The 25212-nt window shown below is 40.4% G+C and overlaps 1 protein-coding gene across 5 annotated transcripts in view; it reads right to left on the reverse strand.

The window, feature by feature from the left end:
• The window catches only part of dym (dymeclin), a 55728-nt gene that overhangs the window by 11413 nt on the left and 19103 nt on the right, over positions 1-25212 (reverse strand). For all 5 annotated transcript variants that reach the window (XM_022762827.1, XM_022762823.1, XM_022762825.1 and 2 more), the window contains 7 exons: positions 25031-25209; positions 23452-23577; positions 23204-23317; positions 22887-22981; positions 18554-18653; positions 3364-3546; positions 822-935 (listed from right to left, as the gene is read on the reverse strand). In XM_022762827.1, coding sequence (XP_022618548.1) covers positions 822-935; positions 3364-3546; positions 18554-18653; positions 22887-22981; positions 23204-23317; positions 23452-23577; positions 25031-25209 — 911 coding nt within the window. The remainder of the gene's footprint in view (positions 1-821; positions 936-3363; positions 3547-18553; positions 18654-22886; positions 22982-23203; positions 23318-23451; positions 23578-25030; positions 25210-25212) is intronic.

The following is a 25212-nucleotide window of genomic DNA, read 5'->3' on the forward strand; positions in this document are numbered from 1 at the left end:
GGCTCCATGTGTAATTCTACAGCTCTACGGTCGATCGCTACATTAGCGCTCCGAGGTGCTGACTGAGAGCGAGACAGACAGAGCACATGGACTCGTGGCCACGCACCATCCCTCTTCCACACTGGCTAGTGAGACAAATGCCTTGCAGCCAGCCGCCAAGTATAGAACATGAAACACATGATAAAACATGCAATTAAGAGCTTCTGTGCGGGTGTGGAGTGGAGTGGGGAGACCGCCGGTTACATATTTCCTCACTGATTAATGGAGGAGCACTGGGAGGGGCGGGGGTTAGCGAACCCGCCAGGAGTGTTGGGAGTGTTGGGTAACGAGGCGCGGTGGCAGATTTATTTCCCCCCACCACCCTCCTCCCAATCTTATGTGCCCATGACAAAGTGCCCCATAGCCCCCCATCCCATCTCCTTGAAATGTCATTACATGTTCGCATGTAGCAAGCTAGCAAAGATGGAATGAAGATGGGCATTAATGCTAATGAGAATTGGGGTTTGGCCTTTTGTCTCACGTCCCAATGGTTCTTTCCATCTTTCCCTCGCCTCAGTCCATATCCCTGAGCCATACCTCTCCCGCTCTCTCACCTGTCCAGACAAACTAATTCGTTTTTCTTCACCTCCCCAGCACCAATCCACCATAGCTCGCAGCCCTTAACAACACATTGTTCAATTCTACACATGAATCTTGATGTCCAATATGTCCCACTTCTTTTTTCCTCAGCTAGCTATTTTTCATTATTCCTCATCTCCGTGCACTGTGATGTGTGTGTGTGTGTGTGTGTGTGTGTGTGTGTGTGTGTGCGTAAGATTTACCTTCAGTCTGTCTTTGGGCAGGGCCTGGGCTCCTTTCATGATGACCTCCTGAACCCTCTCAACTGAAAGGTCACTTCCAGCCTGCTCCAGCCGCTGACTGAAGAAGCCAATCACCTAATGGCCACACAAGAGGAAACAGCCAATCATAATAAAGAACCCAACTTTGCCAAAAATACATTTGGTCTGATGGAGATGATGATAATTCATTTTGGGAAATTCACGTGCACTAAATATTAAGCTACAGCCGGAAGCTGGTTAGCTTAGCATAAAGAAACTGGGGGAAACAACTAGTCTGAGTCCGTCTGTAGATAATACACCTATCAGCACCTCTAAACTTCCCGAATTAATGTCAATTAATACCTGAAGCAAGTCACTCCCGCCGGTGACGAAACAGCCCCAGACATAGATGCAAATTAAAACCACAACTCGTCGTTTTTTGAACAACTGATAAAATCAACTAACACTGGGTTGTAAAGTTTAAAGATATATCTGAATTAGTGCGTGTTGGCATATGTAAAAAAGAAATTGAAGAACAGTAAACTGCAGTCAACGTGTTTTGGTAGGACTCAAATGCTTATTTGACTTAAATTTGTCACGATTCAAATTTAATATAGTTTTTATGTGTAGTATTTAGATGAATTTCATTTAAATTCGGTTTTATTGGTGTATCAAAGAAGTAGTCGTGTTTAGGTTTAAAAAAAAGAAAGAAAGAAGAAGAAAGAAAAATTTCAGCAATATATTGTTATCATATTGTTGTATTGTTACTGCTCTGAAGTATCAATATCAGTATTGTCCTCAAAAATTCAGTATTGTTTGGTCTCTAAGCTAAATCTTTCACCATTAAATCCTGTTCCTGTTTCTAAATACACAGGATCTCATGTCATCTTGATCTCACTGAGGTTTAACACTCCACTCCCAGTTCTGTCATGAAGCTCTTTGACTCGTCTAATCCTACTGTTTGGAGCTGTCACACTGATATTGCAGCAGCCACACCCTATATGATGACACTGGGTGCAATATGAAAATCTGAGTTAGAACAAAGTGGCATCATGCTACATATAGAGGGCTTCAATCTGAAAATAACAACAGTGCTGTTGATGTTAAACCCTGTTAACAACATCAAGAGTCACATAAATTGCTGTTAAATCTATGCAGCTAGCTTGTTTTGATCGGTTTGATTTGGAGTCGGCATTTTAATTACTTGCATCAAGAGCCAATGAGATGCATCCAATGGTTGTCATGTTTCCTAGCATTAGCCCGTTGCTCAAGAAATGGAACTATAGTATGCAAGAATACAGAGTTACGTATAGTGTAATTTAAATGCCAATTATATCACAATACTAATTGAGAATATTCGTAACTAAGCGGATAAAAGTTGACGAAATGGATACAACTTTATGAACTCTGCTTTTAGAGAGTGGAAACATGCTGTACAAACTCAAAATGCTACGAACACAGGCTTGGCTAATACAGTATGCCTGTAGGCTACATACTCAGTAAAGACATGCAGTATTTCAGATTACAAATTCACCATAGGGTTTGAGTGTGTTTCTTCCCACTTAAAATAAGCACTTCAGTGGAGCTCAAATTATTTGAGGCCTTCTGGGTTTAAGCCAAACAAGAGATCAAGGAAACTGTATTTTGCATTTCCACTGCTGTGCTAGGTTCTTCCCTGGAGAATTGTTTGATATTTGATCATTAAAAAACTCTAGGTATTACTGATTCTTTTTAATGCTCTTCTTTGTCAAACCAACAGTGAAAAATGCATCTACAGGCAATGTTTTCTCTGCTCATGCTCCGTGGTTGCTTAAGAGAATTCAAACACACCATAGCCCACAAGCACACTGTGTGCGTGTGTCTACATCTATCTAATACTAATCTCTTCATTAACTCTGAAGGCCTCCCATATGGGGTTAATTTAGAGGAGCAAAAAAGCAGCCCCTCATCTTGAATCTCATGCTCACACACACGGATTTGCAAGCACGGGTAAGGCTTCGGAGAATAGCCTTAGGGAGACTGACTTAACTGAGAGATTCTAGCTAGCATGCTTCCCTCATACTTATGGATAACAGCAAAACCCCTGGCAGTGTATGCAGCAACCCCCATCCCTCACACGTACACACCAAAGCTCGCTTTCCCCCTCTACATGACTAATACAGTGATGAAGGACAGCTTTCTCTCGCTCTGTCCCTTCCTCCCCCGTACACCAAACACTCTCAATGAATATTTGACACAGAGCCTCTTGACACAAGGGGGTTGATTAATTCATCAATAGTACTTAAGCTCACAGAGCTCAGCATGCCATACAGTCCAACTGCACACTATGTTAATGATGCAGTTTGCATGTGTTCCAGGGGTTTCGGGCTTTTTGAAACTTTCCCTGCAGACGAAGAGGACATTCAGGGAAAACCTGTATAACCTTGATCTATGGAGTAATTACCACAAATCAGCCAGCACCACGAGGTAAAGCTCTCCCAGGCCAAAGCTTCCCTCACATTACTTCTGCTATTTGCGTAACTACCACAGAAAGAAGAGGACTGACCGTGTCCAGGTTCTGCATGATGTCCTGGAAGGATGGGTGCATCCTGAACTGCTCAAAGAGCTCCCTCTTGTAGAGCAGCGCATACACCAAGTTGGGGTTGTGGTGTAGAGAGTTGCACAGGCAAGAGTTGATGATTTCCAGCATCATGCGGATGACCTCTTCAATCACATTCAGGTCCTGGGCCTGCGGGAGAGGGAGGATGTAAAGGTTAATTGGTTTCCCACTACACTGGTTTCACTTTTAATGGTGTTTTAAAATAATTGCCTCCTGATAGACTGATCAGCAGGGGGTAACAGAGAGGTGGAAGAGATGGGAGGAGGAGAGAGAGAGAATGATGAAAGGAGGGAAGGAGGAATAAACAGTGTTACTAAGTTGTCAGCCAAGGTCTTTGTGAGGGACAGAGAGGTGACCTTGTAAGTCACAGATCAGGACATGTCACAGTTTGTTTCCTCTTGGGGCAAAGACAACTGAAGTGACAAGTGACAGTATGAAGGAGAGATGTGTGGGATGGATGGAGAATGAGACTCAGGAGGTTGAGTTGACATGATGAGTTATTTACAAAGTTCTTTTACACAAAGAGGGCTTGTCACAAATCAAAAAACAAAGCAGAAAGGTTCATAAATACAGATATCAAGCAGAGAACACGACACATTACAAACGTGTAAAAGGCAGCCTGAGTATGTCTTAGTTATGAGACATCAAGCTTACATCTGAAAGGTAAGTTTAAGGTGAAAGTAACTTTTTCAACGTAAGAATTTTCATCTCTAACTCACCAGCATTCAAGCTGAAGTTGAACTAAGTCGCTCAGCAATGCACGTCATGTCTACTTGCATGAAAGGATTTGAAATGAATGACAGATATGGCTCCAGCTTATCAAAGTCACAGAACCTGTCTTCTAACTCTTGCCCAAGTCTATTTATGAGTTGAGAGTACTTTTCTGCAGACCTGTACAATGCCCTAGACGCAGAGGCATTGTCATTCAGCACTGACTGCAAAGAGGGAAAGTGCTGCAATTTCTTTCTTTGTAAATGCACAGAGAAAATGTTCATCTTGGCTTTAAATGCATTTGCAGCTCTGTTCATGTCAGAGACTCTTAAATTTGCCTCGCAGTTCACAGTTCAAATGTTTCAGTTTCCCAGTGATGTCTGTTAGAAATGCAATATCTAGTATCCACTCAGTGTCCTGAAACAGCGAGGCATCTTCCCCTCTGGATTCCATGAACTCTTTGATTTCACCCACAAGTGATATAAAAAAAAGCTGCAAAGCCCTTCCCCTGCTGAGCCGTCGGATTTCAGTGAGTAGTAACAGGTCACTAAATTCAGCTGACAGCTCCTCCAACAAGACCTTGAATGACCTGTGTTGTTTAGCTTTGGAGTGGATGCCGTTTATGATCTTCACTGACTAGAGTCATTATGTTATCGAAGGTCATCACTTTTGCAGATAACGCCTGCTGGCGAACGATGCAGTGGTTCTGTGGAAATTTGGGGAAATCTGGGTCGCCTTTGCGTTACACGACGAGCCTGTGTAACAACCGGTCATCACAGACAGCAGCTTCTCTAACAGTATCTTTTTCTCCACAAAATACCCTTTCACGGTGTTGTAGATATCAACGCCCCTTGTTGTTATATGAAGGGGCAGTAGTGTCAGGAGTTCCTCTTTCGTGGCGAAATCATGAAACAGCAAAAAGATGGCTGTTTGCCTTTAATTCACAGGCATTTTCTACCCATAATGAGCTACCTGGTGAGTAACTAGCATTGAAGGTCATGTCGTATGTACTGACGTGCCTCTAGACATGCTGCTTTGCTGTTGCCACAGTTGCCCCACACATGTGACATACATTCTTTTCTTTCACTGTTTTGAAGAAGAACTCTCCCTCCTACTGCTTGTGAAAGTGGTATGTTTTCTTCTGCTTTTCTGCCATTGTTTACAGCGTAAACAATGGCATCGTATGTTCATCACTGTAGCTATGCTAGCTAGCAGGAATCATGCATGAGTGAGAAGAGGGGATCTGACAAACCTAATTTTGACCCCAGTTGGGTCAAAGTTATATATTGTAAATAAACCATTGATGTTTTTAAAATGTTATACACAATGCTAAACTAGTTATTTTTTACATTCATGCAAGTGTTTAAAAAAAAAAAGGGAGACAATTTAGGCTATTCTTAGACCGAGCTCTACTGGTGTCTTATGCTATTATTACAACGTGCCCTGCGGGTGACTCATTGGCTTACTGTGGGCGACCAGGTGCTCGTGGGCACTGTGTTGGCTACCCCTGCTCTACTTTGGGATTTTGTGTGTGGGTCTGTATGTGGTGTCCACCCAACCATGCTGCCCATTCTTAATGCATGTAGTAGTGGTAGTTTTAGTCAGTCAAGAGATGAGTAAAGCACTCTCACTCCATTCAATAACGCTTCCTGTTATTCACCTCGGTGTGACTAATGTTGTCAGGTGTGGAGGTCTTCACGGACCTGTGGATGTGCAAAAATGAAATTTTAATTAAAGAAGACCCAATCCTAAGGGGACCAGAGGACAGTCAGACCTGGTCTGAAAAGACACGAGGACAATTAAGACTTGATCCAAGGCAGTCAAGCTGAAAAGAACATGGGCACCGTCAGCAGCACGATGTTCCCCTACTTAAGAAGCACCCTACGCTCAAAAAGAGTTGTAAAACATGTAATTTTTCTCTGCATTTCACAGTTCACACTAACTATCTTGTCTCAGAAACACATTTTTCTCTGGTGACACCTTGGATCCACTTATTATAGACTTATTGAAAATCAGGCATGACTCGGGTCTTGGTTAGTGCGACCCAAGTGGACCTGTGAAGAGTGCTAGACAGATGGACGTTCTCTTCTAAGTTAGCTGTCTGTTAAGTACACATGTACAATCTAAAGTAATACAATACAATAGCCAGTCGATAAATCCTACATCTGTAAAACTTAAAATCTTCATTTTTCTAGATGCTGTCAGCTTGTTGGTACTATGACACCTTTAATCTTTGTACCACCAGTTGTAACACCACTTTCAGCCCTAAATTACTGAGAGTTTTGGTAGTTCCAAGAAAATCACTCTTGTCATTAATATAGAAATCTAAGCAGCAAGGTATTCCAAAAATGAATCAGCCCATCAGCTCTACATGGGAAACCTGCAGTGTAAGAACAGATATTCTATCCTGCATTGTTCTATAGTTACGGTGTTTACAACAGTGGGTCGAGACAGACAGACAGATAGACAGACAGAGAGACGCCAGCCACCATGACGAGATAACATGTTTAGTGCTAGCACAAAAAGGAAACCGCAGAGTGACGGTGGGAAAATGAATAATCTTTAAAGAGATAAAAAACAGGCGGCAATGAATTGGCGAATACAGCTCAAGAGATGATGTCTGATTTCCTATGGTGTGACAACTGTGGGCAGAGCTCTGCAAAATCTATCATGCACTGATGGTATTATAGATAAGATCAATAGATGATGCAGGCAGTTTCCAAACCAATCTAAAAATACAAAACAATGCTTTGTCTCAACAAAAACAAGCACTGCCAGTAAAATGGGCTTGAGGCAGCGTTTTCGTGTTCATTTGCCAAAAGTGAAACAATTTTATGACTACCTTCCTGTCCAATTTAATGCAAGATCATTTGGAAAAGTGTACCGCTTGAAAGCTCATTAACCCTACGATGTCTATAAAAAGTGTATCTATGTTGGGCTGAAAGGAGCCAAAAGACTTACCGGTCAACAGCTAAGAAGAAACGGAGACAAAAGGATGTAGGCTCGAGTCAACAACATTCAAAGCAACTTAGCTTAATGCAATGGAGTCGTAATGGAATTAATCCAGTAGTATGGTATGTGCATGCCCGTGAGCAAATATGCAGAGTATAGCCCGACTCATACTATTTTTGAGGTGATAACAATATTCTTTCTTTCTTTTTCTTTTTTTTTACATTAACAAGACAGAAACGATTTTGTTAAGAATCATTTAAGTTTGTTTTTTTTTGTTTTTTTTTAATGATCTGAGACCAATATATGTTCGATATAAGCGACAGGTTCAATAGTTGAAAAACAAACTTCAAATAATGGCTGTACTGTTTCTAAATTTCCATTTTTGTGTACATACTGAAAAAACAAACCCACATGCAAGTTACTGAACCACTTATGGACATCAGAATACCTTGCAGATGCACTCTGTCACTTATTCTCTTGACATTGTTCTGGCCAACATAGTGAGTGCTTTCACGAGAATGAATGGACTGACATGTTTGTATTCATCATCCACAGGCCTTTTTCATTTTGACTAGTCATAGCAGGAAAAGCACAGGTGTTACTAATAACATTAATTATAGCTGTGTCCCAGTAAGCCATGCTCAATATCAGGACACCGAAACTGAAGCTGCTAAATGGAATTTGTAAGAGAAATATATTGAAAGATTTAGTCTACAAGGATACTCTGCCCTGCAGGGTGTTTCTGCATCAACTGGTTCATACTGGTTCATACAGACCACCACGCTTCAGTTACTACAACTACAAAAATGCAAACTTTGACTATTGAATATGCTGTGACAACAGCTCAGAAAGGCACTGAATACCAGTCAAGGACAGTGACATTAACAAGATAGATGCTGGAATCAACACTGTAAGTGCACATCTGCATCATTCTAACAACTGTTGGACTTTTAATTGACCAGTTCAGCCAGTTGGTCCCAAAGCTTTAATCATTATCTTTGCTTTACAGGAAGCCTCGCCTTAGACAGTACTCATCAGCAACTTCCTCTGGGGTAACATCCTGCTTCATCTCAGGCTTGAAATGAGGAAAGTGTATTCCCTGGAAGTATTGTAAGTCCTGTAAAATACATTAGAATAACATGCTGAGCAAGCCAGTTTAATCTTTAATGTGTAGATGTGTAAATCAGTAGATTTATGATTTAGAAAAAAAAAAAAAAGCTTGTTTCCTCTGCACCGTGAGCCACATTTCAAACCGCAAAAAGTGAAATAAAGAACATCCAGAAAAATCTGTTTAGCCTCATGTTACCATAGGAAAACAAACATACAATAACTTTCACAGGAGATAATATAAGCCTCTATGTTCTCCATGACAAAAATGATTGTTCTGACGATGTCCTGTTTTGAAACAAGAATTTGCTAATACCAGCTAACACCAGATTCAAAACAGCAGCCTGGTGAGACTGCAATGGCAAGCTGAGACTCTACCTCCAATCTGGGCGAACCATCTGTAACAGAACTGCACGTGGTAGCATTTTATATTCCATCGTCTGTGCCCTGCTTCAGAAACAAGTGCTTATCTTATAAATAACTATGCTTGCTGTGTGGCCTTTTTTTGTGTGCTGTAGCCACGCATAAGCATATGCAGAATCTCATGCATGGGAACACACACACACACACACACACACACACACACACACACACACACACACACACACACACACACAAACACACAAACACACAAACACACACAACCAGCCCCTGAAAGAGTGGGCAGGGAGATAAAGATGATTGTAAATAACTGTATTCTGTTGTGTGTTGACCAAGAATCAGGCCTGCCACAGAGATACAATAATGCACTGCATTGATTTCCACAAGCTGGCGGATAAAGGTGTGTGGAGCTTTAACAGGCAGACATGAAGAGGCAAGTGGAAGGCAAGAGAGCCGGCGATAATGAGGATTGATTGTGCGTCTGGAAGCAGAGGTGGCTCTCTGGGCTCAAATCCACTGCCTAGCTAGACCTGCTCTATTCTCCTCTGCTGTGGCAGGCCATAATTAGAAAGAAAGCGGGGACAGATATGGGAGACAACTGAGTAGGAGGAAGAGGAGGCAGAGGACGTAGAGGAAGGAGGACAGGAACAAAAATGGAAGCACGGAAGAAGAGAGTAGGGGGGAGTTGATGGAGAAAGTGAACGTGATGAAGGAGAGACAAAAGAAGGAGAGGAAGGCAGAGTAGGAGTGAGGGATGCCTAGTGTGTTTGTTCTCTAGCTCTGCACCCAGCTTAATGAGATTAGCCTGGCAGGAAAAAAAATGCCACACTGGGGAATTCAGGTCACATGAAAATAGGCTAGCTAGACGTCTGCCTGGCCCTGTGTGTATGTTTGTCAAGTGGATAAGATTAAGAGGTCCATGGTCTACTTGAAACCCAGACAGGATTTAAATATCTTGGCTCCTCCTCTTCTTCCACTTCCCCACTCTGTTCTTTACACTTGTTTTTTCCCCCAAAAATGTATCCACTAGACAACAAGAAAACACCTGACATGTGTTTGTATGACTGCATGAAACCATTATTGCCTTTCTTTTTTTCTCTCTCTCTCTCTCCCCTTCCTCATTGTTTCCTCCCCTCCTCTCTGCTTTTCTGCTCCTTCTACTCCAGTCATGTGCTATTTTCCAGCCTCCTGCATTGTCATTTAGTCACAACCACTCATGCCGCTGTTTAATGTCCTCTCTCCACCCAAGAAAACATAGGCCTCAGACATGAGCTGTATCATTAGTCTCAATGATCCTGCCCCATTTTACTTGTTTCACCATTTACTCAAACCATGCGGGAAGGCTGTGAGTGTGTATATACCAGTGTGTGTGTTTGTAAGCTTTTCCATCTGTCTGATTCTGCTCCTAATTCTTCAGCATGCTGGGCACAAATGTGTTATGTCTGCAGGTATGTTTGACCTTTGGTATCGGTCTGACAAGGAAAATTATAGAGTTTGCAGATGCGATCCGTGACTGGGAAGGACACTGCACTATCTGTGTGTGTGTTTGTGTGTGTATGTCTAGCCGTCCTATCATACCCAAGCATGTTTTTATGCAAGGGTTTGTGTGTGTGGACAGGGTGTTTAGAGACACAGACATGTAAATCCCTGTAAAGTAGGAGCTGGCATCATTAAACCAATAGCTTAGTGATTCCCTGGCTGGCCCCGCTGCTCACTGCAGGCTGTTGCAGGGCAGACAAACCAGACCTATTAAGACAAGGGCATGGAGATAAACACAGACAGATACACAAAGAGACAAATAGAGAGAGACGAAAGCCACACCTAAACATGTCATCATGGGCAAAAAAAACAAAACAACAGAAGACAGTGAGAAGATAAATATTGAGGAGCAGTTTCTTGTGAAATGTACCAAAGAAAGGCAGTAATTTAAAAAGAGGGAATAAGAAAGACAGAAAAAGAAAAGCATGAGGAGAAGAAAAAACGGCATGCTAACAGACAGAGAGAGGGTCAGACTGGCTGAGTAGCAGCAGCCTGCCCTGTCTTTTGGGAGTTTTTTAAATAGGTCATTGTCTGACCTGCATTATGGTACCACGGCCATGTCATAATCACACCATTTTGTAGAGCATTGTGCCCAGGTCAGCCTCTTATTACCCCATAGCCTCACACATGCACAAAACATCCTTTGTTGTACACACACACACACACACGCACACGCACGCACGCGCATGCACGCGCACGCGCACGCGCACGCGCACGCGCACACACACACACACACACACACACAAACACGCACACACACAGAATGAGGCAAAAGACAGTGTTTGCCCCCCAGAACAATAGCACCAACAAATCAACACAGTCTGCCAGTCTGAGTCCAGAATCTGTTTAGGAAAGACTGTGTTGGACGATCACTGCATCACTGTCTGTGTGGAGGGGAAGTCCAGCATATTTGCAGACAGACACTTTATTATCAGTTTAAATAAGCACTCTACTTCTCTGAGACCTGGCTAGCACTAACAGCAGGAGGCTAGGGGGCAAAACAGCAGTGATGTCGGTGAGTGATAATGATAAAAAAGATGACGCCAACAGCTGCAACAGCACTCTGGCAGATAGGTGGGCAGTGCTAATTGATCTGCTGTGAGCTGTGCTCTGTTTTGCTGTGCCTCGATCAGGAAAAGACCAGGGCACAGCAGGGCTGTCCCAATTACCATTTGGAAGCAGACAATCATTAGGACCCCAGAGCACCTGCTGCCTGCAGGGGTGGCACTCCTACTGCCCGAGAATAAACACAGAAAGAGACAGAGTAGAGAGGATAAGAGGCTGACAGATATATAGAGAGATGGTATAACAAGTAAACTAACAACTAGACCTGACACCGTCTTCACTGTGCAGGTGAGGAAAAAAAAATTTGGGAGATGAGAGAATAAAAAAGCAAGGTCAGTGAGCAACCCATCTCTGCGCTCACAGTAGGATACCGCCTTAATGAGAAGAAGGCGAGGAGACAGACTTATGTTGAGACTGATATGATGCCATAATGAGCAAAATAAAAAGTAGCATAAGTCTAAGAGGTAAGTTATAATTTATAAAGCTTGACCTCATTATAGACCATTCTATTCAGTGTTAACTTTTATAAAGCCCACCAAAGACTTAAAACTACTTAAACTTTGAGTTTGGTTTATTTAGTGTAGGTGGAAACCACTCGATTATTAAAACGCATTTATAAAGGCATGTTACTTTCAAAAGCTTAGTGGAAGATCAAACTGATAACAGCAATGTATGAAAAAGAAAAAGCAAGGGGCTACATTAAAAGTGATGTGCTGAGTGAGTGAGACAACAAAATGTGATTCAGGAAGTCCAGTTTTAGCAGCGGATTACTGAGTTTGAAGGTCTATTAGACACCAAAACCACAAGCAAGTATTTTGCTACTTTGGAAAGTTCTCACGCTTGCCATGTAGTCATTGTGGCATTTGAGAGGTAAACAGTATAAATATGTTTCAAAATAATCTACCACCAATGTTCTCTTGCGCATATTTGATCGGTCAACATAGCCAAACAGTATGTGGAGCGCTCACATCCACAAAGATTTCACAGTTGGATGGATCAAAAACCAACTGGAGCCTCTTGCACTGGCACCCCACTGCGTCCATGGTCCGTTCCCATCCAAATGATGTGGAAGCTGCATTTTTTCATGCTAGGCTGATGTCTGACCAAACGTAGAAACTGCAAGGTTTATCTAATTTGCAAATGATAATAATGATAAAAAGAGTAATAATAATAATTTTTTTTTTGACATCTCACTCCCTAATCAGACAAGATCAGTTTAAAAGTGCCTGTTGTAATAAGCTAGTTAATACCCTCATGTTGCGCTGCTTGACTGTGGACCATGAGCCAAAATCTTCCACTGTAGGCAAATACATCAAAGGTTTGAAATTGGATGAAATAAAAGGTAAAATGTATAGGTGCCCTTTAACTTCCTCGTTTTTCTCTCCATCTCTCTCCTCTGGGTATTTTCACATGAAATGACAGAAGCTTCACGTGCAGAGTAACCTCTGATTTCAGGGGAAAGCAGTATGATAATATACATCAGTCTTGTGGGGAGACTGGCTCTACATCAAACAACCGCATGAAATGTGATAGGATAATTCATTCTTCAATCAATCAATTCCTACTTTTCAGGTAAACCATGAATGAAGGGCACATACTGGCACATGATGTTTTCCCAGAGTCTCCATCAGCACCATGGAATTAAATGAAATGGACATGGAAGAAGTCAGCGTAAGTAATAATAATAAAAAGTGTAAGTTGAAAATACATGAGATTCCAGTTTGTGATTGAGCCAAGTGGAGGCTACACTGAACACAGACCTATTCAAGTCATTTCACATGAAATATGCAGAGGGGAGAAAGATCAGGAGAAAAGGATGGGAAAGGAGATTGGAAGCGAGCAACACTATTTGAGATACATCAGTATATTTCCCACATCATTTTCCAGGAAGATACCCAGGTATCTTTTCATTACTTTCACACCGCTGGTGTTGAAAACATGATTATTAGAAATCAGTCTCATCCCAGACTATATCCTGTCTGAAACTGATATTGATGTTTCAGAGTTCAAAAAAATTCTGATGACGATGTATTGGATGATAATAATACATATAACATAACATTAACAAAAAATAGTGATATGGATCCCTTAGATTTTTAAAATTATGATTAACATGCACATAAGTGCCAATATATCTACAATAAGGTAATATCTGGCCAAACCAATTTTTTGGTTCAGCACTACATGTGACCTTGAAAACTACATGAATTAATTAGCACGCATGAGTCATCAACTGACAATTTAAAATATACACAAACTAATGAAAAACTGCAACCAAGCGAATAAAAATATTTGATGCAGGCTACTTCAAATAATCTAAATAATCTATTTCAGCATTTTGTTAGCCACATGATTAAAAAAATAAATGCTGTATGTTGACATTTTGTCTTTACCTACATACACATCAAACAGACTTCAAGAAAGCAATTTCTTGTCATGTATGAACTATAGTAGCATTAATGGAAAACTGGATTTTACAAAACAATTCTGTAGCCTAATAACAAAGTGGTTAATTCCTGGAAGCCCAGATAATAAACAGAAGGCATAATGTTTATTATCTGTTGATATATCCTCAGGCTGTGCTTTTCCCCTAAACAAGAGGAATGGTGCTACAAAGTTAATGCATGTGTCTACTCTGGCTATTAAAAAGAGATCACAGATTGTGACTCAACCAGTGCACATAAACACATAGACAGGGTGGTCCAACATGCTTCTGGCTGTGTGTGTGTGTGTGTGTGTGTGTGTGTGTGTGTGTACACTTGTAGTCTCTTCCCAGAAATGTGCAACAGTAAACAGACGAAGAGGCAGAGAAGTAACATTACCACTACCACCGAATGGGAGCATAAACAGTGACACACAACGCAAAGCAATGCAACACTGCACGAACTTCCTCTCTTTTTATGTTTGTTAGTGTGTACGGGCACATACTGCATGTCAGCGCACATATCTCAAAGGGCAAGGGGAAAAAAACCCATCTGCAATCAAAGGTGCAGAGGCTGCAGAGAGCAACTGTGAGGCCCCCTGAGAGCTGCCCTGCTTAGACTGGGAGCCTCTGGCAGTCCCCTGGGGGCTCAAGGGGCCCTAACCCTTCAGTCTTTCTTCTCTGACACTAACCAGACACAGCAGCACAGACACATTCAGGGATTGGGGAGTTGGTATATATATGAGAGAGAGAGGGAGAGAGACAGAGACCAATAGGCAGACATAAAGCAAGAAAGAGGGAGACATTAGCACATAAGCAGAATGGACCCAGCTTTAACCCACAGCTTAGAGCATTGGACGACAGTTTTTCATATCCTCCTCTCAGTCTCTCCCTTGTAAAGAGAGCAATTACATGTCCAGGACAATCCCACATTAAACAAACATTAGTTCTCTCTCCAGAGCCAGACTCAGCCAAATTACATTGTTTCCAGATGCCCGTCACAAAAACACGCTTACACCCACCCTCTCTCCAAATCCCCTTCATCTCCTCTCCTCCTGCCTGTTTCTCCTCTTTCTATTGTTTCTTTTTTCCCCTGGCATTTGGCTCCTCTTTATCTCTCCCTATAGCTCCCTAAACTTCTTCACTTCCCAAGTTAAGATGAGGGTTTGTGAATAACACCAGAACAGGCTGTTTCCAAGTTCACTGCCACATTCACTACAGATGGAAGCGAGGAGGGCCAGAGGAAACAAAGAAACGATGAGACAGCAGTCCTTCTTATAGATGTCACATCTTTAAAACCAATGACAAACCTTAGCCAGTGTGTGAGGTCATTATAACCGGCCAGATAAGAAATGCTATGCATGAGGTTTTATGTAAATTTCAGTTTAGGATTAATACTGATGGCGCGTGTGGGTAGAAATAAATGGCTAGTCAGCTAATGTTCAGCTTGTAGATAACGTTTGAAACTATTAACTTCTGTACTGAGTAAACTTCCTTTCTCATTTGCTGCTGCAATAAATATTTAACTAGCTGTTTATTTTCCATCTACAATCTTACTCCACTGATATGAACAAATGAGGCAGATATTTGCTTAAAATTTTAGTCTATATGCAAAGACAATTTAAGCACTCATCTCATAGTCGAATAGATTCAGTATTACCATCTATGACAAAACCTGACAGTCTTCTGTAAAAGTCACTGCAGCATGATAACTCGGTTCTGTTGTTTCAGTCGCACCTTTTATGAAATGATCTGATCACTAGAGCAGAAACGATCGTAATGGGCTATTTTTGCAATTAAACAATCATTTAAATCATTTCTAAAACAAGAATACCAAACACTCTCTACTACCAGCTTCTACTACCACGATTTGATTTTAATAAACTTTATATTTTTAGGTTTGTGGAGTGTTGGTTGAACAAAACAATGTATATGAAGGTATCACATCGGGCCCTGGGAAACTGTGGAAATAGTTTTTACTATTTTTTAACATTTTGGAAAATAATCAGCAGACTAACTCATGATGAAAATAATTGTTAGTAGAAGTCCTACTAATCATGGCTACATTTTAAACCCTCTCTCAATGCCATACTTCCATTCAAATAAAAAACAAAATTTCTGCATCTGAACATGCTCACAATGACCATGCTAATATTTTAGTTAGATGTTAACCTGGTTCACCATCATAGTTTAGCATGTTAAGCATGTTAACATTTGTTAATTAGCACTCAGCAAAGAGTGCAGTTGAGGCTGATGGGAATGTCATTCATTTTGCAGGTATTTGGTAAATAAACAACAAATCTGTCATCACCACGTAGTACAATTCATCCTGAAGTGAATGTGAATGCATGTACTAAATGTCATGGCAATCGAGGCCTGGCTGGAAGGTCCCCTGCTCTCTGAGCAGCACAACACAACAGGCCTTATCAGACGCTCAAAAACAAGAACTAAGAACAAGACGTTTACTACCAGACAAATGGGAAAAGCTGATTGTGCACTTCTGTGTGAGTGTACTTGAAGCTCAAGTCCTGTTCAAGACACAATTAAAGTGAATTTATATTGGGGGTGGGGGTGGGGGGGTGGGGTGGTAAATAAAGCTAACATATGACTCCTAGCTGGATAGTAGACACAGGAACCTTTGTAGACATGGGAACCAATGTCACATTGACTTAGTATAGTCTAAGCTCAAGGATAACTACCAAAAATGTTGACCAGCTCTCTTAAAAGTCTATGACCCAGACTAGATGTCAGACACTATTCTAGGAAAAAAAACTCTCAATGTAAAATAGTCATACTGGAAATCTGCCTTGTGCCCTTGAGCAACACATTCAGTGTCTTACAAAAAAGAGGGGGTGCTGCTGTGTAGGCGACCTTACACTTTGACCTCTCATGACGTATTTGTTTTATTATGTTTGTCACTACAATTAAATGCACTCTGAATGCACTCTCTTACAGCTGGCAGAACTGATACCTTTAGCAGAGAAGATTTAATCTTGGCAAAGTAATCTCTCTTTCTGTTTTATGTTTTTCTTTTCCATTTTCAGTCATATATACGGTTTGCGTTTATGCATGTGTGTGTAAATAAAACAGAGCATTAAAAGAAGCCCTGAAGGTTGGACGCATCAAAATAAAGCTGGATAATTGCATTATATATGTTTTTATGGATGTGTGTGTTTATGTGTGTGCATAGATGTCTGTTTGTAGGGCCTCATCAGACAGTCGCTGCATGGTTGAAGGAGCACTCAAATACACTCTCGTTTCCCCAACACCTAGGGGCATCTGTGGGGACCTCCTAATACATCTCCAAGCCCCAGACACATGCACACACGCACACACAAATATGTTTACACACAAACAGCCATCTAGGACCATGCAAATCTAATGAGACAGCCAGACTGAGATGTAGACAGACAAACCTGAGGGCAGAGGTGCCTCAACACAAATAGAGACAATTATACATAGTCAATAGTTAACAGAGTGGACTGACTGGTCAGGTGTGGCTGTTACTAAGATCTACATATAGTTAATTGCATTGGGTCAATATCATCATTAATTTATTGGTTTAGGCTCCACCACTTAGTTACTGCTGAGATGCTGTTAAGATTTCAATTTCCGATTAAAACTGATGTTTCAGAGAAATTTCAATATTAATCTGGTACCACTCTGAATGACTGATTTTAACATTCAGTTTTATGAACGTTCAACAGTTTCATCAAATATTAGTCCACCAGTGGAAACTATTTCAATGCAAATGAAATGTTCGTGATACGGACTGGGAAAGTAATGAGAAAAAGACAAAGGACTGGTGTAGACAGAGTTGCAGACTGCCACTTGACAGATGGCCTGCAGCAACAGGCCTTAAATTTGGTGCTCTCCAACATCAAATTATACACCACATCCTCATATGAATCCTGAACTGGTTGATATAACTGGTCCCACCAGCAAAATGTGGAGTTGTTTATTTTACAGCAGACAAAACATTTCAAAATCAACAATGGAAAAAAATGCCTCAAAGTATTTTCTTGTTCACTCTTGTATCCTTGCAATATCAAACAGCATAGAAACAACATCTTATGAATACACGGCTAATGAACTGAAAATTTATCATAATTCATATTAATTATAATGTTGATGATCAATTTTTTGAGTGATCTATTCAATACAAATAGAGCATTTTGCTTGTGACGGCTTTGATAAATTCGTTGAATTTTTTTATTATGGCTTGTTTAGTTAGGATTAGGTTTACGTTAAGATGTTGGACAATGATGGACAATTCAACATTTTATTAAGTGTACTATTTGCCTTCTTGCTGTGAGTTATATGAGAAGACTGACACAACTGTCATATCTGCTTGCTAAATACAAAGCTTCAGCCAGCAGCTGGTTAGCTCGGCTTAGCTTAGCTTAAAGGCTGATAGCTGGGGGAAACAGGTAGCATGGCTCATGCTACTTATTAACATGTAATATCTTGTTTATTTGTACAAAAACTGAAGTTGAAAATGTAAGGTCTTACAGGGCATTATTTATCAAGACTATTTCTTTGGGGGATGCAATAACTTGCCACACATAAACTAAACTAACCGGTAGCTTCATATTTAATGGGCAGACATGAAAGAGGTGTCAATCTTCTTGTGTAACTCACAGCAAGAAAATAAGTGCATTTCTCAAAATATTTAATGATTTCTTTAAGACAAATATTTTGGGCTATGGCTACTAATGATACATCACTAATTGAAAAAATATAGATTAAAAATTTTTTTAAAATCACTAAACCCGACTATATAAAAGTTGTAATTCATGCAACTTCATGTGCAAATTCATGTAATCTCACACTCACCAAAATATGACAAACGCCCATGTCAACTACTGCTCCTTACCCAAGCAGACATAATTTGCCAACCACTAATAAACTGAATGCAGACAGAGAGAGCGAGAGAGTGAGTGTGTGTGTGTTACTCACGTAGTCGGGCAAGGCTGTGTTGTCTCCCTGTCTGCCTCGCAGACTCTGTGTTGCCTGCTCCAAAACCTTGTTGTGCTTTTTGGAAAGCAAAGCAAATAAACTGCAGAAGAGACACAGAGAGAGTGAAAGGAGTCAGAGTAGCAATGACAGATGAATGATACACTTCTATGAAAACCAAATAACCCAAAACCCAAATACACAGTCGTCATACTGCACATGTTGACCTGTAATTAATGTGCTGTAAATACTCAAACAGTGGCCTTTACTCAGCTTAACTGAAGAGTAAAGCCTCTATTTAAGACTGATTATTATTAGAGACCGGCCTGTTTTGCTTTCTAAATGAGGCCTTTAAAATAATGAATAATAATGAATCTTGGAATAATAAAATAATCATGAAACTGGCAGGAGACTGTTTTAGAAATTATGTTTAAAAATACTAAAAATATGCTTAAATTTACCAATATTTTTTAAGCCTTCTTTTTATTTGCCCAAACAGGTCACAGCTTTGGTTACTTTTTGAGAATTTCCAGCATTTGAACATGTACTTGTTTGCTCCCAACTGGAGGTGACAGTCTGTCGTTTGACCCATCAGTTAACCGACTTGCTTTACCCTTATTCTATGTGTTTGTGTGTGTACACTTGTCTAGATGGGATTGCATGATTGCATGTGATGGCAGGACACAGACAAACATCAACAGTCACATAGTCTGCTTGGGTGACTTTAGGCAGTAGCAATAGGAAGGGTCAATGCGCTCACACATTAATGGCACAGTGTTAACATCACAGTCAGCTGAATCACTCAACAAGCGTGTTCATGCAAGAAAAATGAAAGAAAAAAACATTTTTCCAAGGATTTGCTTTGCTCTGTTCTTATATATTGGTTGACTAAAAAGTGGCAACATTTGTTTTCTTTTTTGATCATCCTATTTATCACAAAGTGTTCATTAGTGACCTTCTGTTTTAATTACAACTTTTTAATACTCTCTCTACACCACCCAAGGGTGTTCAATCTTTAATTTGTGTGTTAATCAAGTTACAAAAAATTTGCAAAATAAATTAAATTCAATGACAGTCAAGGGCTAGGGAACCTCAGCATAAACAGATCTCCCTTAGAGCAACACCTGTCCATCTGTCAACACTGGGAAACTCACACACACAATCTATCAGCATTCTTTATCCAGGCTAATTGGCCAAATGATAGCTGAATGGAGGTATCTGAGCAGCTATGTGGAGGTCTACTTGTTATCTATGGACCCAATGTCAAAGGAGCCATTAGCCACATCTACTTAACAGGGCCTGTTGTACTATCTAGTAAGTTTATTCTATTTCAAACGAAAGACCACCAAGGCAGTTCCATCTGGGACCCTTGCCCACGATAACATGACTAGTTGCTCTATCACATCCCTCCTTTATGCCGAGGCAGTGATGGACACGGACAGGAAGCAGTGACACAGCGACACAGAAGGATTTCCACACTGCTGGCTTAATCCCAAAATAAGGCTGAGATAATGACATAGTCTACCCCAACACACTGAAGATGTAAAGGTGCTCTGTCTCTAGCAGGACAAAGAATTTTAACATTTTTTTTTTATTTGGACACACAGTTTGTGGTCACACGTTGGTTCTCCAAAATGTGTATTCGTACATTTTGTAGGTATAACTTGAATTCTGAACATTCATTTTATGGCTTGAATAAGTGATCTCTGTTTAAAAAAAAAAAAAAAAAAAAGCGTTTCCATTAAAATGCTGCTCAAGTTTTAAGAGAATTTGGCAGGAAAAATTGGAATTGAAGAAGTAAAATGAGGATTAGCACATGACTCCATCGATCACCTTTATCGGAATATATTCAAGAAGACATGACGAGATTGCATAATTAATCAACGAACAGTAGCACCAATACATCAGGACATTTATTTGCTGCAGCCTGCCAAAACTTGTATTTTTGTTACGAAAATTAAACCAGTGACATTCCAGTAACATCCATGTGCATCGAGCCAGCTCTTCTTATTCTTACATTTTTTGGGGGGTTTCTGGTGGAGCGCAAGCATGTAATGGTCAGCGGCAGCAGGTAAAAGCCGGTACAGGTATTTTCTCTTTTTTAAAGAATTCTTTTACACACAAGTTAAAAATGTGCATTAAAACAGGTGAATGTGAGCAGATCGGTGATTTGACTGTGAACTAGAACAGAAATAATAAAACATTAGTAGGAAACTATTTTGATCACTAGTAGAAATTTAGCAATCTAGCAGTTTTTTAAGCAAAAATTCCCATGTCTAAACTTCCCAAATGTGAACAGTTTCTGCTGTGATAGCAAACTGAATATTTTTGGGTTTTGGACTTGTGACTGGCATTTTTTAGAGACATTTTATAGACCAAACTATTAATAGAGAAAGTTATTGGTAGATTCGTTAGTAATAAAAATAATCATTAGTCGCAGCCCTTCTGTGAATAAAACTCTGTCTGTTGAGTTTGCAGGCGAAGTAATCAGTGAATGAAGGGACATGTGAGCATGTGTGGTGACAAAGGAGACTGGATATGGATGCAGATGCAAAAGAGGGAGGAACAATGCGGCCAAAAGGCAATATAGATAGAGAGAAAGGATGAATAGAAAATAATAAGGAAAGATGGCGGGCAGTAGTTGGGGCGAATCCACCCACTGCTCCCTGTAAATAAACAGCAGCAGCCGTGATTCTCATAGAGTCAATTGAGGAGCAGAGTTCAGCCGTGTCTGGCTGAGATGTGGAAATTCCTGGCAGGAAGTTTCCCTTTATCTAGCAGCCAGCCAACCAGTTTAGCCCAGCCCAGGCCATCATAGTCATCATCATTATCATTATCATCAGACATGGAGTCAGTTGCTCTACATCACTGCAGGACAGACGTGCACGTTCACAGACAGAGTTCCTCTCTGACTCAAAACACCAGAGAGTCACAGATATGGAGAGGGACACAGGCGGTGAGATAAGAGGATCCCGGAGTGCACGTGAATGTGTGCATGTCTTTGGGGAAGGAAACATTCCTTCCCGTGTGCCTGGAGTTAACAAACAGGCATGAATGACTTGATATGTCTGTGTGTGTGCACGTGTGTGTGTGTGGTTTGGACCTTGTCCTCTCAAGTCTTCCGTCTCCCTGTAGGCCAAACTGTTTCCCTCAATTCTCTCATGTTACATAATGTTTTTTTTCTACACAGGCACTGCACCCTCTCAATATTTCATTTCTTAGTCATTTCTTCTGCTGCAGCCACTGTCACGTTACTATAGTGATAAATATTTTCTGCTGATTCAACAAGAATCATTAAAATGAATGAGCATGTTTGTGTGTGAATTAAGACTTTCCATTCCTTGTGTTTTGGCAATTTCTGTCTCTCCACTGGCTTCTCTGTCTCACACAGATGCTTTTATTAAAATCTGGTGCAGATAATTGTTCTGAGGGCCACAGCTTACACGAAGCTGCAATTAAGTTTGAACAGACACCAGCTAAGTGTGATACACAGTACCGATGCTGTTGGTTTCAGTGTATGAAACTTCAAAAATGTCAGATCGTCATCACATTTCCTGTGGTTTGGGCAGACTTTATTCACATTCATGCTCTGAGGAAGAGCCTCTGGCTGAAACATGAAACTCTGACTGCTTTGATGCTGTGGTACCTTTTTCTGCTTTAACTGATATAGATTTTTGAGGTTGAGCATCCAGGTTCTCTCTCTTGAATGCACACTCGTTTTCTTTTATTTAAACTGTCAGCCAGAAAAGAAGCATATTCAGCACAGTTAAGAGCTGGTAGACGATATATACTGAGAGCCAATTCCTCTGCTGTCAGAGGTTTTGCCATGCCATTCAAAATGTGGTGGCTATTCCCTTTATATCTATGAGTGAATTAAAAACATTGCAGGAAATGTTGAAAATCAATGCGGGGACTGTTTTGTGGTAATATTGGACTTTTATACATGTTTTGCATTAATGTATTGAAGTATTTTCATTTGTCAGGCATTTCATTCACTGGATTAACCAAAAACAGACATTAGTTTCTGGTTATCTTATCAATTAACAGTTTCTCAATTTATTATATCACGATATTTATTGATATCATGATAAATCGTCCATATAAGAGGTTGTCAAAAATATAAAAATCAAGATCCAAATGCTAATTAAAACCACCAAATATAAGACATTTTAATGCCAAACCCCAGTATTTGACACCTTGCCTTTTATTTTAAGCTAACTCTAATTTTCTCCATAATAATAAATTAAGATGGGAACTGGAATAGGCTGTATAGAAAATTAATGGATAGAAGAGGAGGGGCAACCAGTTAATTTATCATCCTTTGTTCTATTCTCACCTGATAATGCGCTGGGCAGCGTACTGGTGCAGACATCGAAATTGGGCTGACATGTTGGCAAGTGCAGCCAGACAGTTGGTATGGAGGTATTTATCCTGAGGAGGATGCACACAACAATGATGTTACTGTTAAATTGCAAACTACTTTGTGTTTATTTCAATCTTTACAGTTCCATCATGACAAATGCTGTTGGTGAATGTTACTCCTTGATGTAATATATTGCTATTTGCACCGGTACATGCGGTTGCAGCTGATGGATTTCTCATTGCATGTTATGTTTGCAAGTGTGAGAGTGTGTGTGAATGTGTTCATCTTACCCTTGTACGGGTCATGTTAAACTGGATGGTGCGGATGACCACCAGGATGAGCAGACTGCCAAGTGAGATCTCTGTCAATGACCTCTCTGTGTACCATGAGATGTTCTTCAATACCTGAAACAAGAGGGAGAGACACAGAAATGAGTCACAAACGGGAATGAGGAAAAAATGTACGATTATCCCAGCAAGTGCAGGGAGTGGATGGTTTCAGTGGTAATTCCTGTGTGTGTTTAACCGAGTCTACCCACCACCTCATGGATGGAGCGATTGAAGGCATCATCCTCTGTGAGAATGAGGAGAATAATGAGGGCCATGTAGACGTGATGAGAATTTCTATCCTCTACATGGTAAAGGATCTCAAGGATGGGCAACACCTGAGAGGAAGAGGAGGAGAGAATAGGACAAAGGGCTGAGCATATTTCTCAGAAATTACATTGACTAAACCTGTTTTTTTATATATATATATATATATATATATATATATAAAATCAAATACAAACAAATAGAACATTGGATGTAAAATGTAAACATCACTTTTTGCACCTGATGCCATATCATAAGGTAAACACAATCAAAAATGTATCAAAACATTTATTAAAATGTATAAAATCTAATTATTATCATTACTATGTTAAGTGGTGCTAACATAGCACCTAGTAAAAGAGACAAAAATGCAGTACTGCACATGTTAGTTGAGAAGACAAGATTGACATTATTTACTTCTTTTGAAAGTCATGGATTCAATCATAGATGGTTTCTAAACTATAAAGATAGAAATGAGCAGAAAAGAGAAAAAAAGTGATCGGCTACCTAAAGAGTGCAAAAAGTTTCATACTGTCAGAGTTAAAGCAGTTAGTAGCTAGCATAGTGAGTGTTAGCTCATTACGCTGTTGTGCAGCAGTGCTTTATTGTTCAGCAGAGAAAGTGACTAGACTCATTAGTAGCCCCCCCACATCCACACACATCCCCACACACACACATATCCCCACACACACACATCCACACACACACAGATATAATAGGCTCAAGCTAGATGTGCTAATGATGGCATTTTATCATAGCAGCCATAACTACAGAGTTACACAGAAAGGTCATGCTGATATCAAAAGTAAAGAAATGTAATAGACCTGCAGTTTCAAAATGTGACTGTAAATTAAGGTCATTGTCTGCACATGTTTGGCTATTATCATGGATGTGTGGTTTTCTGTTGCAATTAGTTTAGATGCTGTGACCTCACATCTCTTTTTAAACCGGTTACAAAGGCTTAACAAATACCAGTGAATGGGAAAGTGGTCTCATACTTCTGGACCCCACTGTATACTCTATTTTAACTCCTATTTCCTCTTCCTATCCAATAATACCAACTTATTTTTGGTTGCACTGTGTGAAGGAGCCTCATTTGTGACTGTCCACCAATTTCATACTGTATGTGATACCATCTGACATGCTGAGCTGCAGATTGATTTTCATTCACTAAATACCTCAGTACATTCATTCGGCTGTAAGGAATAACTGGCACAGTCCCACATGGACAGAATAGCACCAGCTGCCACTGCATACATCCTCGCTATTTACTGAGCCATAGCACTGGCCCTAGATGAAACGATTTCTTGGCCATATCCATGTGTGTAAGGAAGAACTGCATAATGTGCTTTGTTAAGGAGCACACTTTGACACATTTCTAAAAGAGTTGTTTGAATCCATCTTGCTAAAAAATGACCCAAAAAAGTCAGATTTAGATAGGAATAATGAATGTGCATGGATCTGTGTACAACTCTCTGTAAAGTAACAACAACATTAAAGTGTCTTCAGTCCCATCCTACTCACCAGATTGTCCATGTCAGTTCTGGAGAGCATGTATGTCCTCATGTTGGCATTCTGGTGAAGCAATGTGTACAGTAGTAGTGTGGCCTGGTCAGAGCGCTGCTGCTCGCACAACGCTGTGTATAGACTGTTGAAATTGATCTGGAAAGTGTGAGGTTGCTCAACGGGCAGCGACGAAGTGTCTG

Source organism: Seriola dumerili, unplaced genomic scaffold (genome assembly GCF_002260705.1).
Source record: "Seriola dumerili isolate Sdu_G_001 unplaced genomic scaffold, Sdu_1.0 BDQW01000450.1, whole genome shotgun sequence".
Classification (NCBI taxonomy): Eukaryota; Metazoa; Chordata; class Actinopteri; order Carangiformes; family Carangidae; genus Seriola; species Seriola dumerili.